We start from the raw sequence: 14,653 nt of genomic DNA on the forward strand, positions 1-14,653 counted from the left end.
ATATTGTAAAAATAAATAAATAAATAAAATACAAAATGTAATATGGGAGACTGGTGGTGTCACACTTTAATCAGCTCATTAAATCCAAACACCTGCAAAGGTTTCCTGAGCCTTTAAATGGTGTCTCAGTCTGGTTCAGGCTACACAATCATGGGGGAAGACTGCTGACTCGACAGTTGTCCAGAAGACAATGATTGACCCCCTACACATGGAGGGTGAGACATAATAGGTCGTTGCTAAAGAAGCTGCTGTTCACAGACTGCTGTATCCAAACATATTCATAAAAAGTTGAATGGAAGGAAATAATGTGGTAGAAAAAGGTGAAATGAAGCCCATTAAAGGATTTGGGGAGATTCACAAAGAGTGGACTGCAGCTGGAGTCAGTGCTTCAAGAGCCTCCACACACAGACGTATCCATGGGCTACACCTGAGGCATTTCTCGTGTTGAGCCACTGCTAAACCTGAGACAACATCAGAGGTGTCTACCTGGACAAAGGACTGGACTGTTGCTCAGTGGGCCAAAGTCGTCTTTTCAGATGAAAGACACGTTTGCGTTCCATTTAGAAATCAAGGTCCCGGAGTCTGGAAGGTGAGAGGAGAGGGAGAAAATACAAGTTGCTTGAGGTCCAGTGTAAAGTTTGCACAGTCAGTGGTGGTTTGGGAAATCGTGTCATCTGCTCATGTTGGTCCACAGTGTTTTATCAAGTCTATGGTCAGCACAGACGTCTACCAGGAAGTTTTAGAGCACTTCATGCTTCCCTCTGCTGACCAGCTTTATGAAGATGCTGATTTAATTTTCAAGAAGGATTTGCCATCTGCCCACACTGCCAAAAGCACCAAAAGTTGGTTAAATGACCATGGTGTTGGTGTGTTTGACTGGCCAGCAAACTCACCAGACCTGAACCCCATGGAGAATCTATGTGGTATTGTAAAGAGAAAAATGAGAAACAAGAGACCAGAAAATGCAGATGAGCTGAAGGCCGCTGTCAAAGAAACCTGGGCATCCACACCACCTCAACAATGCCACAGATTGATCTCCTCCATACTGAGCACCTCCATGCCACAGTCTGATCACCTCCATGCCACAGTCTGATCACCTCCATGCCACAGTCTGATCTCCTCCAGGTCACGCCCAATTGAGGCAGTTATTAAAGCAAAAGGAGCCCCGACCAAGTATTGAGTACAGATACAGTAAATGAACATATTTTCCAGAAGACCAACAATTCACTCAAAATGTTTTTTTTTGGTTGGTTTTATGAAGTATTCTAATTTGTTGTGAGAGTGAATTGGTGGGTTTTTGTAAAATGTGAGCCAAAATCATTCATTCATTCATTCATTCATTCATTGATTACAATTAAAATAAATAAACACTTGAAATATATCAGTCTGTGTGATTAATCCAAATAATAGACGAGTGAAATAAATCAACTTTTAATGATATTTTAATTTATTAATACCTGTGTGTGTGTGTGTGTGTGTGTGTGTGTGTGTGTGTGTGTGTGTGTGTGTGTGTATATATATATATATATATATATATATATATATATATATATATATATATATATATACACACACACACATTTTTTTTCCACTAAGCTGCTGCCAGATAGATAAATAAATAGATAGAGACATTCAGATACATATAGACAGACAGACAGACAGACGGATAGATAGATAGATAGATAGATAGATAGATAGATAGATAGATAGATAGATAGATAGATAGATAGATAGATAGATTCTTTAATTGATCATATATAGTTTATTTTCAGTGAGCTGCTGCCACACGGTCAGCTGGTAAGATATGAAAGTAGAGGTGTTCCTACGACATGTATAGACAGAAAGATATACACAGTTGGATAAACGCTTTATTTTGTATATATTACATAATTATTATTATTGTTGTTGTTTGCGCTGTACGCGGCGTACAACCTCGTGACCTCGTACGTCCTGACGTCACAAGCGGCAGCGTCATATCCGACGTCGCCCAGCGCCACAGTCCAGAGCTGAGGAGAACTAAAATGGCGTCCGGTGCCATTTCAGCGGAGACCAAGAAAATAACGGAGTTGCGCGTCGTTGACCTTAAAAGCGAGCTGAAGCGTCGGAACCTGGACGTTACCGGGGTGAAGCACGTTCTTATTGCGCGCTTGAAGCAGGTAAATATCCCGCCGCTGTAGGCGGATTCGCCGCGCCGATGCTAACATGCTAAACTGTGCAGCGAACCGAGGTGTTAGCGAGCTCGCCGTGACCTCGCTACCCGGCCCTGATAGACGCTCTGGGCGCTGTTCGAGTTCTCGAAATGCAGGTTAAAATAAACCAAATGAAATAAAACGAATGCATGTCGGATTGGTGTAGAAACGGTATTAAATTGCAGGGTTTTATCGTCACATTTACCTCAGCGTCTGGCTAGTTAATGGCGTAGTCATGTATCTCCGCGCATGCTCGGTGGCGTTTTAAAAAAAATCTTTGAAAAAACGGATCGATTTTGAATAATAAATGTGGATTTTTTGTTGTTGTTTTTAATAAAAAATTTTTTTTTAAAGGAACATTTGTTTTTATATTCACGAAAGCGCGCTTTAAGTCCTCAACCGAATCACTGTGTGTATATTTAAAGATCAGTTCGCACGTCGGGGGCGGGGCCTGTGACGCTCATTAGCATACCAATTTATCAATTAATATATAATAAATCAAACCCTGTTCTCTGTGTAGAGCGATTTTAGACCAAATTTGTCACAAAGCAAGCAGTTTTACATGAATGCATAAATACACACACATTTGATATTAAATCAGTTCCTATATGTGTATCCATAATGAGTGTGGTGGTGTTGAGGAAATTTGAGATGATCTGATGAGGGAACCTTAGGAGGAACCAGACTGTGAAGGGAACCCCTCTTTATCTACCTGAACCTGTTCCTTGTAATTCCATTAGTGTTGAAGACTTGAGTGCAATTCTCTGTTGGTTATTGTAATCATGGTGTTTATTAATTCTGGTCCAAATCCATCATCATGGTTCTTGAGTTCAACCTTCAACAGTAACCTCCAGTACAGAACGTAGTGAAACCATATACTAGTTCCTCTAGGGCCAATATGCTGCAAGAACCAAAACAAATTACCAGAGGATAATGCAAATCTAACTTAGACACGCATTTAAAGTGCACACTGCCAATGGATTCGATGAGTTTGTTCGTTTGAGTGTCAGTCCATTTGTTTTGTTTTGAGGCGTCTGATGTCTTCTAGAAAGAATAGATCTCCTACACCAGGGGTGAGCAATTAATTTTTACAAGGGGCCACATAAGAAACCTGAATTGTGTCAGAGGGCCACACCAACGATAATATTTTAGGGAGGCACCAAAATAAAAATTCTTTTCCGAAACCAAAAACCAAAAATGAGGAAACCAAGGCCAAAACCGAAACACCGAAAGAAAATAGTCAATTATTAGAACCATTGCATTTATGGCTATGAGTGTGTACAAACCTCACTAAAATCAATGCATTGCAGTTCAAAGAATAAATCAATTACAAAAGTTTTTTATTTATTATTATAAATTATTGTTATTTATTTGTTACCATTTATAGTATTGACACACAGGCAGCGGTTAATTATTATTAGCAACGGTCTGTTAAACGAAAATAACTGACCGCCGAATGTTTGGAAGCCCATTCAAGTGAAAGGAATGTTCTAATCTACAGCATTAAGAAGAGCTGTGTAATAAATATTATATTATAATAATTATTTTCAGGATCCACGGGGAATGTTTCAAAGATCAATCCGTCGATCCACTGGCGACCAGTGATCTAAGGCAATACATTCCATAATTTTTTTGTGTTATGCCTTTTGCCTTGGCACCATCACTGGAAAACTTTCTTGCCTTTTTTAAAAACGTCCTCTACAGATGGAGTGCGCATGCTCGGATCGACTTTACTTTTCTGCGCCGCGTTCTTCTCGTATTTAGAAGGCAATCGGGATGTTTGGATTTCAGGTGATAAATTAAACCCGACGTGGAGAAACTCTTTGCAGTGAAATTTTGCTGATTTCAGCACTGCATGTTTTGCAAATCGCTATCTGTGGGATTTTCTCCGAAATATTGAAATAAGTCCACACCGCAGACATGATGGCTCTTATCCAGATAACCGTGGGCTGGCTGCGCTTTTTTTTCCCGCCATTACAATTGTGTTTCTGCCGTGTTGTTTCGGTGATTTAGGTATTTCGGGCGAAAATTTTCGGTGGCTGAATTTTCGGTGAATCCCTGTAATTTATGATTGGCCTCACACGGGCCAGACAGAGACGTACAAAGGGCCGGATGTGGCCCGCGGGCCGTAGTTTGCCCAGGTCTGTCCTACAGTCTGGCTGAATGCTTCTGTGGTCAAGCTCGGTGCTGGTGGATTTGCAGATGGATAGAGTGCATTTTGCACATTTGGTCCCATATACTTATTTGTCCTTTTGAGAGTTCCAACAGCCGGAACCACATTCCTTGTGTGGCAACACGCTTGGCCAATAAATCTGAGGTATTGAGATTAATTCGAGTGCGACTCGATTCTAAAGAGAAGCGAAGAGAATAGACAAGGCAAGGATCTGCTCATTGTTCATTGTTCTGACATTCCAAAGAAGAGGGTTTCCTTGTATTTCTTGATGTGACTAGCAATAGTAGATGGAGGACGTGTTTAGATTGATGTTATTTGTGTGGAGGTAGCCAACCCCTCACATACTGGAAGACCAGATTAAAGTTTGCTGAATAGGTTTTTGAAAATGGCATTCTGGAAGAATCTCTTATGGATACCGGAGACGAGATGTTCATGTTGAATTGTGGAATGATGGCAAGAGTATAGCGAAGGCAAAGGAACTGTACAGTATGTTTCTCGAGGGGTTTCTAAACAGGGTTAGCAGTGATTTGACAGTTTGGGACATGCAATTCGGATCTTCTTGACAGTGTGATGATCATCACGTACCCCCCCCCCCCCCCCTATATTTCTAGTGAGCTCGTCTCTCCTTACTAACCTTTTTATTGAATGTATATTTTTATTTTCTCTCTCTCTCTTTAATATCACACACACACACACACACACACACACTGTGCAAGATTTTCAAGAGGCATGGTACAGTATTTCATACATTTCCAAACGTGTTCTTTACTAGTTGGAGATTTTCTTTCTGACCTCGTGATCCAGTTCATCCCAGAGCAGTTCAATAAGATTTAGCTGTGGTGACTGGGCAGGTCATTTCAGGATGTCTGACCGTTTGCTCTCGCCTTGTTTTATGGTGAAGTCGTATGGAATGGGAGTCATGTTGGTTCAGTATTCAAGTCTCTAAAACAACCCCGAACCATTAACCTTTTACCTCCATGTTCGACTGTGGGGGTGAGGCAGTCTGATCACATCTTCTCAAAAAAAGGTTTTCTGTTTTTCCGTAACTATAGGCATTAGAAGAGGAAGGCGCCGATCCAGAAAACATTGAGATCCCTGTTTCGGCCGACCTGACTGCCAGGAAGAATGCGAAATCGAAAGGTAAAGAGGGTTCAGACGATCAGTGAGTTTTGAAGAGAAATAGAAAGCAGGATGAACCTGAACTGCAGCTTGTAGCTTGAAACGCATGTTTTGAATATTACTGGCTGACTTCTGTAGAACAGGAAAAGTGAAGTGTACGAATGTAACAAGGTTTAATGCTCAGCCAGCGCTTTATGACTGAACGTACTACTGTGTGTGTTCAGGAAAGAGGAACGACTCGGATGTTGACACCGCGATGGAAGAGGACACGTTTTCCAAGGCATGGAGTTTTATAAAAAAAAAAAAAAAAAAGCGCTCCTGTTAAATCTTGAATCCTTTAACAGTATATTTTTGTTTGTTTTCCTCCAGGAGCCCGAAGAGGAGGAATCTGAGAAAGGTATGTTTGGTCTTCACGGTGGTGTGGATTGATAACGTTTTTAGGTTCCACAGGTTCTTTGCTTCTCCGAAGGCGGAACTCTCCTCAATTTTTTTTTATTTTTATTTTTTATTTATTTTTTTGATCCTTGCTTTTCACCTCACTGTTCCTCGTCTGTCACTTTCGAAAAACGTTTTCACTTAAGGCTTCTGCGTCGAGTCTTACGGGTTCTTCAGACGTTATGTCAAACTTCTTCTACAGTAAGACTTGTTTCGGGGGAAAGCGACATCGTCGTACAGCCTCTGACTCGCAGAGGATATGCTTCTTAAAAAAAAAACACACAAAAAAACCCCTCAAGGACTCGTCAGAACAGCATCAGGAGTTACTCTCAGCTACAGACATTACGACGTTCGACCGACGGGAAGCAGAGTCGCGCGGTACACGAGCTGGATCAGAGCTCCGAAGACGGCACGCCGACGTTTCGAATCGTCACGCTTGAACCGTCATTCCGTTCTACAGTCAAGACTGGAAAAAGGCACACAAGGTTCCGACTTTTTTTGAGTGCAGCGGCACGGATGGACCCGTTCTCTTCAGCGCGACAGAAAGGACGTTCTCCTCTCGCTTACCTGACGAGCAGTGCTGGACACTTCAGCGGAACCTCTTTTGAAGACGATGGCTTTGAAAAAAATCCCCCTAATGTCTGAGACTGATGGGAAAAAAACGGACTGGGACGTAAAACAAAAACGTGGATCCCCTCAAAGATCGTACTGAGGAAAAATCCTGCTGGATTGTATCGTCTCCGCTAAAAGAGAGAGACGCCATAGAAGATTGTTGAGTCCCTCCGTTTTTCTAAGGAATGTTATGTTTTGTGTTAAACGTGTGGTTTCCTCACCCACGATGACCACTAACATTTTTAAACTTGCTCTCTATTCTACTTTCTAGGTGATGTAGCTCGGAGATGTGAATTGCTAAACCTTGTGTTTGCCATGTTTTATCCTTGTTGAATCCCTCAGATGTAACTGATACTGATGATGCTACTCGCGAAAATACTAAATCCTTCTCCGACGGGGACGGCCTCGCCGAGCCCGAGTCTGAGATTGAGGCCGAGATTGAGGCAGAGCTGGAGCCCGATCTTGAGGCCGAGGCAGAAGTCGAACCCGAAGCTGCAGCGATGGAAGGCTCGGAGAGCGAAGCCGCTCCTGAACCTGGCAGAGAGGTCGAAGATGATAACATATCCGTCACCATCCAAGCTGAAGATGCAATCACGCTGGATGTGGATGGCGACGACCTCCTGGAAACAGGTAAACATGTGAAACTTCCAGATTCTGAGGCTGACAAAGGCTGCGAGGAGTCGGAAACCTCTGCCGAGACGAGGCAGGAGGCAGACTCGATGGCCGAACTAAAGGACGGCCACAAAGATAGTAAGAGAGACGACGGCCCGAAGACTGATGCCACCAAGAAGGACGGCAGGGAGGCCTTGAAAAAAGCCGAAACGGGAGACAAAGAAAAGGATTCTGGGAAGAAAGGCCCCTCTTCTGCTGGGGCAGCAGGTCAAGCAAAGAGGTTTGTCTTTCTATGTCAGTTCTTTAAGATACTTCTACCAGGTTCCAGATCACTAAAACACTCAGCATTGTGAGTAGCTGCAAGAATCCCCCCCATAACGAGTTGCTCATTGTACCTAACCCCTGCCATTGGTTTCCTTTGATTTGTTTGTTGGGTAATGGGGTGGCGTAAAAGCGAGGAGATGAGAACACACCGCTGTTACTCGCTTATCCAGCACTTTTATTGCCTTTTCCAGTCCATACTTATGGGTTAAAAAGAGCAATAGTTCCAGAGATGACAGAAGGGGTTTATCAGTCCAATGACGTGATTTCGCTGTGAAGTCGAACACACTCCTGAAGATTTCATTGATCAAGAGAATAAATTGGCAGAAAACCTGACCCATCTTGCTCCTGTGGAAAAGCAATGAAAGAAGCCTTATTGGAGTGTTACCCAAGTGCAAGCCTTACCTATGGGGATTGTTTCTTTTCTCTCTTTTTTTTTGTTTTTTGTTTTCTTTATTTTAAAATGCACCATTTTGAAAGATGGCTTTTTTTTTTTTTTTTTGTAAATATGATCGTGTACCTCATTGCCCAAACGTGACCACGCTTTTGTACGGTTTGCTAATATTTTCTGTTTGTCGCTCTCGTAATACTTGCATTTCAGTGCGTTAAAAGACCGAGATGGGAAGAACACAAAGGATGAAAAAGGTAAGGATGCACTTCTCCATGTTTCAGTTGCTCAGTTTTTTTTTTTTTTAGTTCTGTACTGGATTTCTATACTGCGGGCAACCGTTTTTTTGTTGTTGTTGTTGTGTTTTTTTAGAAAAATTCATACTGATAGTTTTTCCGCGTCGCGTAGCGGCTGATAAAGTCCACTGTCATTGAGTGTGGCTTCTAGAGGCGAATCACTGACACCACGTTCTGTTTGTTTTTGTACGCGAGACTACACGTGACACAGAGGGCGCTATACTATATATAAACTTCATAATTATATTTCAATGTATACGTATTTTAGTTTTACATTTCAATGATTACGGTTTTATTTATTTATTTTAGTTTAGTTGAAAAGTGGGGGGGGGCTCTATAACAGGAAGATCCTTTACTCCAACCCCTGTGTTCATTTAGCTCACTTTCCTACTTCGAGAGGGCAAAATCTCATGCCCCATCTTCCAGACACATCTTATAGATTTTATTGTATGCTAATAGTTTGTGGAAGAACCACATAATGCTAGAAAAGTCAGGTGTCCCAATACTTTTGTCCATGTAGTGCAAGATGTGTTAAATTGAAGAAAAATGGCTTTATTTTTTTGTATTAAATTTTTTTTGTTAAGCGGTAATGTCGTCATCTGTTTTCTTGTATTTTCTGTCCAGCAGGAAACAACAGCAGCGCTAGCTCTACTCGTAACCTGTGGGTGAGCGGCCTGTCGTCCAACACCAAAGCGGCCGATTTAAAGAACCTTTTTGGCAAATATGGAAAGGTAAACACCCTCCACGAATGTAAGGCATGTAACGGTACACAAAATTCACGGTACCTCTGTTTTTAAGTCACGATTCGGGCAATTTCTTACAAAAAAAATATAAATTGGTTTCCTCAACACAGTTTAACATTTATAAACATTGACTGTTTTAACGGTATTACCGTATTTTTCGGACTATAAGCAGCCACTTTTTTTTCCCCACGTTTTGAACTCCGCGGCTTAAACAATGAAGCGGCTAATTTATGGATCTTTCCGGGGTTTTTCCCGGTTTCACCGGCTTCAAGCCAAAAAAACGGAACCCCATACCATTAGCTGAACATAAAATGCAGAAGAATACATATTGCGAGACTGACGGGGGGGGGGGGTGGAATTTTTCTCCCAGCGCGCTACAAATCGTATTTCCAGTACAGTGACACTGCGCTAACTTTCTTTTTTTTTTTTTTTTTAAAACCCCTTGGCACCGAGGTGGAGACAAAACAAAGTTGCAGTCCGCCACTTAATACGTTCATGAGGGAACTCTTATTTTGAAAGACGTTCTGCACGGTACACGTGCACAAAACCGAAAGCCCTGTACCGAAACTCTTCGGTGCGAATACGTGTACCGGTACACCCCTGGTATTTATTACATTCACGTGCTGTTTGCCTGATGTTCACCTGTACGTTTGTTTGCGCGCTCGATTCAAGGTTTTTAGCGCCAAAGTGGTCACCAATGCTCGCAGCCCAGGAGCTAAATGCTATGGCTTAGTGACCATGTCCTCCAGTGTTGAAGTGGCACGATGCATATCCCATCTGGACGGCACTGAGCTCCATGGACAGCAGATATCCGTGGACAGGGTAAGAACTAAAATACACTCCCTAGATGTTCCAGCTCATTTGGTGTTCTATTGTACCTACACTGGGAAACGTCAGGTGTCCCAAATACTTTTGTCCATGAGCTAGGAGAACTTGTTCCAGCATGCCAGTTAAGCCACCTCGATAAAAATGTTTTATTTAGTGTTTAAATGGACGATCTCCTGGTATAGATCTTAACCCAGTTGAACAAAAAATGTTCGGCACCTCACATACATCAGTACCTGACTTTACTCGCACTCTTTTGGCTGATTAGGCACAAATTTCCACAAAATCTAGTGGAACATCTTCCTAAAAGAATGAAGGTTATTATAACGCCAAATGGGGATCGATTGCGGGATGGGACGCTCAAAAAGAAAATCTTATTGTCAGGCAAACCTTTGATCATAAAGTGTATCTCAGCAGGTTCTTACCATGTTTTTTGTGTGTAGGTACAGTAAAGACCATTTCATATCTTCTGTTACACATTCTGGAAGTCCAAAGTGCACTGAAATAGAAGACGATGAATGTTTTGTTTGTTTGTGCGGTTCAGGTTAAAAGCGACCCTTTTAAGAAGGACTCTAAAAAGGAAGCGGAGGATAAAACGGGGTCTAACAAAGCATCAGGCGAGAAACGCATCTCTACCGGGCTGAAGACCGCCAACAAGTGAGGACTTCTCAAAGACGTTTTTGAACCTGCACAAAACACGTTCTTGTATTGCTCATTCATGCTATCTTTTTTTTTATTTTTTACATTTTTACCACTTTGCAGGACACAGACCTCCTCCAAAAAGGAAGAGAAGAAGCCAGCTGAGAAGGATGGCAAAGAATCTTCCAAGAAACAGGAATCCAAGAACACCAAGTCCGACGCTCCGAGCTCTTCAAGCTCGGCTTCCGATTTCAAGAAGGACGAGAAGAAGCATGGAAGTGAGTTCACCTATGTTTTGAAGGTTAAGTTCGCCTTTATGTTGGAGCGAGTTTAATCGTTTATGCTTCACCCTGATAGGGAAGAGTCCAGGGAAGATGCTCATGCTGGACCAGTCTAAAAACCAGCAGGGCTTCAACAAACCTCGGCTGCCTTTTAGAAGAGGAGGGAGGTTCGACAAGGTACACACGTTAGAACCTTTCTGACCGAATCCATTACTGTTGTTTATATCTCGCAGAATAAATATTTCTCTCCTTCTCCAGCCTGCTGCTCCTAATATGATGAACAGACGTCCTCGGTGGCTCATTCCACCTGAGCAGGTTTGTGAACTTACCTCTACAGAGCTTCTCTGGATGTATCTCAGGGATATAAAAAAAAAAAAAAAGACAAACTGGAGTGAAGCCATGCACAAATGGGATCATCACAATTAAAAGAAGCGAAGACTTAAATAAATTCACTGAACGCAGACTGAAGTGGTTTAATACACGAGATGTGCCATATCAGATTTGCTCTATGTTCTTAGTTTAGCAGCACCCTTTATTTTTATATATATATATTTTTCTTGTACTCTGAAACAGTGTCTGGCAAAAGAATTGCCTTCGGGATTAGTAAAGTTCAGTCTTATCAGCAGTAAAATCGAGCAATTTGCGTATGAAGAACGAACCCCAGGATAAAACTTTCACAAAAATGTTCCTATCCAAACTATAATAAAGTTAAATTGCATCAGTTGATTTGTAGCTGAAGGAGTTGTTGTATAATTTCCCGCAGATAGAAGCGATGAAGAAAGAAAGGCCTTTTCCCAACAAAGGTGGGAACAAAGACATCCTTCCCTTTGAGAAAATGAAGGAACAGCGCATGCGTGAGCGCATGGTTCAGATGGAAAAAGCCCGCAGGGCCATGGCATTGCGCAGGTGAGCCGTGTTCACGTGTTCCAGAACTCTGTCGTTGTATGGCGCATGTCCATCGTTAACCCCCTCCACTTTCGCGCAGGCGGCGCGAGATGGCAGAGCGCAGGGAGCGCGAGCGGCTGCGGGTAATGCGCGAGCGCGAGGAGAGGGAGAACCTGATGCGTGAACGCCAGAGGCTGGAGATGGAGAGGCAGAAACTGGAACGCGAGCGCATGGAGCGGGAACGCTTGGAGAGAGAGAGGATCCGTATAGAACAGGTCCGGTAGACGTGCCACTGCGTGCGACGTTCTTTTACACGGGTTACAGCTTTCTGATTGTGCTCTTTACGTGCAACCGACAGGAGAGACGGAAGGAGGCGGAGCGTCTGGCTCGGGAGCGGGAGGAGCTGAGGAGGCAACAAGAACAGCTACGATATGAGCAGGAGAAACGCAACAACCTGAAAAGGGGTCGTGATGTGGACCACAGGTATTCAGACTCGAATAGGGCGTACCTGATGTGTGTACCGGAGGCAGATTGGTCCATGATTGATTGGTGGGGGGGAAAAAACGACTGTTGGTTATTTACTTTCAAAATCCAGTGTACTTTTGCTTATGTTTATCTTGTCTTTTTGCAGGAGGGATGACTCTTACTGGAACGGCAATAAGAAGATTCAGCCCGACTCAGAGGGCCGTATCAGCCAAGCCTCAGACTACAGCGGCAGGCAGCAGAGCCGCTTCAGCGACTTCAGCTCCAGAGACAGAACACGGTTCCCAGACAGTACCCCTGTCCAGCCCAACAATTTTGACAGGTGCAAAATTAAAATGTATTTCTCCATCACCCCACGCTTATTTTTTATATATCTTACACACTAATCACGTGGTTTACAGGCGAAATCGCTTCGACGGCGAACCCGAGGCCAAGAAGACTCGCCCAGACCCGCGGCGCGAAAGTTCCGGGTTCGAGCGATACCCTAAAAACTTCGACGCAGTGCGCCGGGCCGAGCCTCCTCCCCCTTCGGGGCGCGCCGATCTTCGCGACACGGACCGGAGAGACATCCGAGACCGGGATGAACGCCGGCCCGTGTCGATGCCTGACCGACCAGCAGGGGGCAGAGCGGCTCCTCCGGCTATGAGCCACTCGGCCAGAGACGCGGGTCACACCGGCTGGAAAAATGATGGTGGCATCAGCAATAAACCATCTGACGTCAGGTAAGAACATGACTAATACAGGAAACGGGTTAATCCATAGGGGACTGTAGGGTTGCGTTTTTATAAGAGTCTAGCGTTTTAGATTCTTGTACATTTCAATGTAATCTGTCGATGCTCCCAAATGTTAATAATAAAAAAAAAAAACAAGCAATTTTATGTTTTGCATTTCTTCCTGTACCGAGATTTAACCTGTGGCAACTCGTACAATAAATAGATCAATGTTTGTCGTAGCAGGGGAGCAGTACGGATCCGGAGCCGAGACGGACCTGGCCCTAACATGAGGGGCGCGTCTTCGGCCAATCGCGGCAGAGTCGGCTTCAGTAGCCGAGATGGAGGCAGACCCGCGGTTATGAGCGACCAGGTGAGACGTCTTTTTGCTTTTAAAACAGCCGAGACGTTTATTTTGTTGTAGATTTTGACATCGTGATCCTCCGTTCGTTTGTCCGAGCAGCATTTCAGCAGCGGGAGGCAGGTGGTGGTGGAGCGGCACGGTCGGGATCAGGGGCCCAGTAAGGAGTGGCACGGCAGCGGCTCTCAGAGCGGAGGATTCCCTGATAACCGGCGCATGGGAGAAAGTCGGCCTGCCATGATGGCGCCACATTCCAGGTCTCTACAGGCTTCCTTTTTATAATTTGGTAGATCTCACAGATCTGATAGTTTTCCATAGTAGTTTTAGAGGTTTTCTTATCAGAATGCTCTTTATAATAGCAATTTTTGGGTGAATTCTTGCCTGGAAGATTCAGGGTTGGGATTTAGGGGTAATAATTAGCTGCAACGATACAAAAAAATTTATCTAATGTATTTCCTTTTTTTTAAGCCATTCCTCCAGCGGCATGAACAGGATCGTCCAGATCACGAATGTCCCGATGAGTGGCGGCGGCGGCAGCAGCAGCGGATTCAAACCCTTCAAAGGAAGGTTCTAGCGCAAACGGGAGAATTTTATAACTTAATTTTTATTTTTTTTTGATGTTTTTAAAATGAATGGACTCTAGGGTTTTTTTTTTTTTTTTTTTTTTGTATAGACCCTTGTTAAGCTAAACGTAGGACTTGTTACTCGGCTTTTCTTCTGTAAGCCGTGCACAGAAGTGTTCTCGCGCTGTACAGGCAGCGTGTGCGGTCGGAGTCGTTTCCTTCTTTTTTCCTTTATGTATTTAAAATGTTTGCAAGGGGGGGGGGGGGCAGAGACTTTAAGACTCACCTGCTTACGTTTTGTCTAGTGTTTAATCGATCAGCTGCGACGCTCATTTCCATTTTAAATTCTGTAAGGGCTTGTTTAAGAGCAGATAATCGTGTGTGTGTGTGTGTGTGAGAGCGTGTGAAGATAGAGAACGCAGAAGTAGGCAGCACAGTACTGGGGAAGTGTGTGTGTGTGTAGCAGTAGACATGAGGTGTGTATTCTTCCTGTTTTTCCACAACGCTCCGGATTTGCCTCTACGGGTTGTTAAAGTGTTTGTATTCTGGGTCAGAGCACTAAAATACATTTTGCTGTGAAGTAACATGATGCACCACGTCTCACTGTGCTGCATTTCTTCTTTTTTCTTTCCTCCATCTTTTCATCTTTGTTACCGGTCCACTTTCTCAGCGCATGAAATACGTTTTTGTTATATATCTAAAATAACAAAAAAAAAACACAAACCCATTAATATAAAGGAACATTGACCTTTTTAATATTTCAGCCTTGATGTAACTAAATATATAGACAGGAAGTACAAATAGAAAATCCAGGTCCAAAGCCAGCTGATGCGTCGTACGTACGTACGTGCTAATAAACAGAGCTTCGTACGTTGTAACGTCCAAAAAAAAATATTTTTTGGCAAAGCAGGCACAAGAATGACCTCCATGTTCTATATGAAGCATTAAATTAATTCTTCTGTCCTGCAGTGGTCTAAAAAACAAACAAACAAACAAAACACTGCTTTAATTAATCTGC

At 43.2% G+C, this 14,653-nt stretch overlaps 1 protein-coding gene and 1 long non-coding RNA gene across 6 annotated transcripts; one reads left to right on the forward strand and one right to left on the reverse strand.

The window, feature by feature from the left end:
- Positions 1–1,850: 1,850 nt before the first annotated feature.
- Positions 1,851–7,542, reverse strand: LOC310730879. The gene is made up of 2 exons (XR_014535001.1): positions 4,342–7,542; positions 1,851–3,300 (listed from the first exon to the last, which is right to left on the reverse strand). It is a non-coding gene; the product is annotated as an uncharacterized lncRNA (long non-coding RNA).
- sltm (SAFB-like, transcription modulator) lies at positions 1,944–14,224 on the forward strand. 5 transcript variants are annotated; one of them, XM_083549892.1, is made up of 20 exons: positions 1,944–2,156; positions 5,415–5,502; positions 5,706–5,761; positions 5,851–5,878; positions 6,871–7,420; positions 8,063–8,106; positions 8,770–8,876; positions 9,561–9,710; positions 10,258–10,370; positions 10,476–10,630; positions 10,710–10,810; positions 10,892–10,948; positions 11,397–11,539; positions 11,619–11,793; positions 11,877–12,001; positions 12,150–12,323; positions 12,403–12,723; positions 12,958–13,084; positions 13,175–13,329; positions 13,541–14,224. In XM_083549892.1, exons 1-20 carry the CDS (start codon positions 2,022–2,024, stop codon positions 13,644–13,646), a joined length of 2,910 nt encoding a protein of 969 aa, XP_083406018.1. In that variant the 5' UTR covers positions 1,944–2,021; the 3' UTR covers positions 13,647–14,224. The 5 variants fall into 5 exon arrangements, with proteins under 5 accessions (XP_083406018.1, XP_083406019.1, XP_083406016.1 ...); XM_083549893.1 differs by having other exon boundaries at positions 8,773–8,876; XM_083549890.1 differs by having other exon boundaries at positions 1,945–2,156; positions 12,955–13,084.
- The last annotated feature ends 429 nt before the right edge of the window (positions 14,225–14,653 follow it).

This window comes from Silurus aristotelis (genome assembly GCF_946808225.1).
Source record: "Silurus aristotelis genome assembly, chromosome: 9".
In the NCBI taxonomy this organism is placed as follows: domain Eukaryota; kingdom Metazoa; phylum Chordata; class Actinopteri; order Siluriformes; family Siluridae; genus Silurus; species Silurus aristotelis.

Excerpts from the sequence above, each read along its gene's own strand:
- sltm (XM_083549890.1), top strand. The coding sequence starts at position 2,022 with ATGGCGTCCGGTGCCATTTCAGCGGAGACCAAGAAAATAACGGAGTTG. Across the intron at positions 9,711-10,257 it reads AGCAGATATCCGTGGACAGG|GTTAAAAGCGACCCTTTTAA; the intron begins GTAAGAACTAAA and ends TGTGCGGTTCAG. Across the intron at positions 11,540-11,618 it reads AGGGCCATGGCATTGCGCAG|GCGGCGCGAGATGGCAGAGC; the intron begins GTGAGCCGTGTT and ends ACTTTCGCGCAG.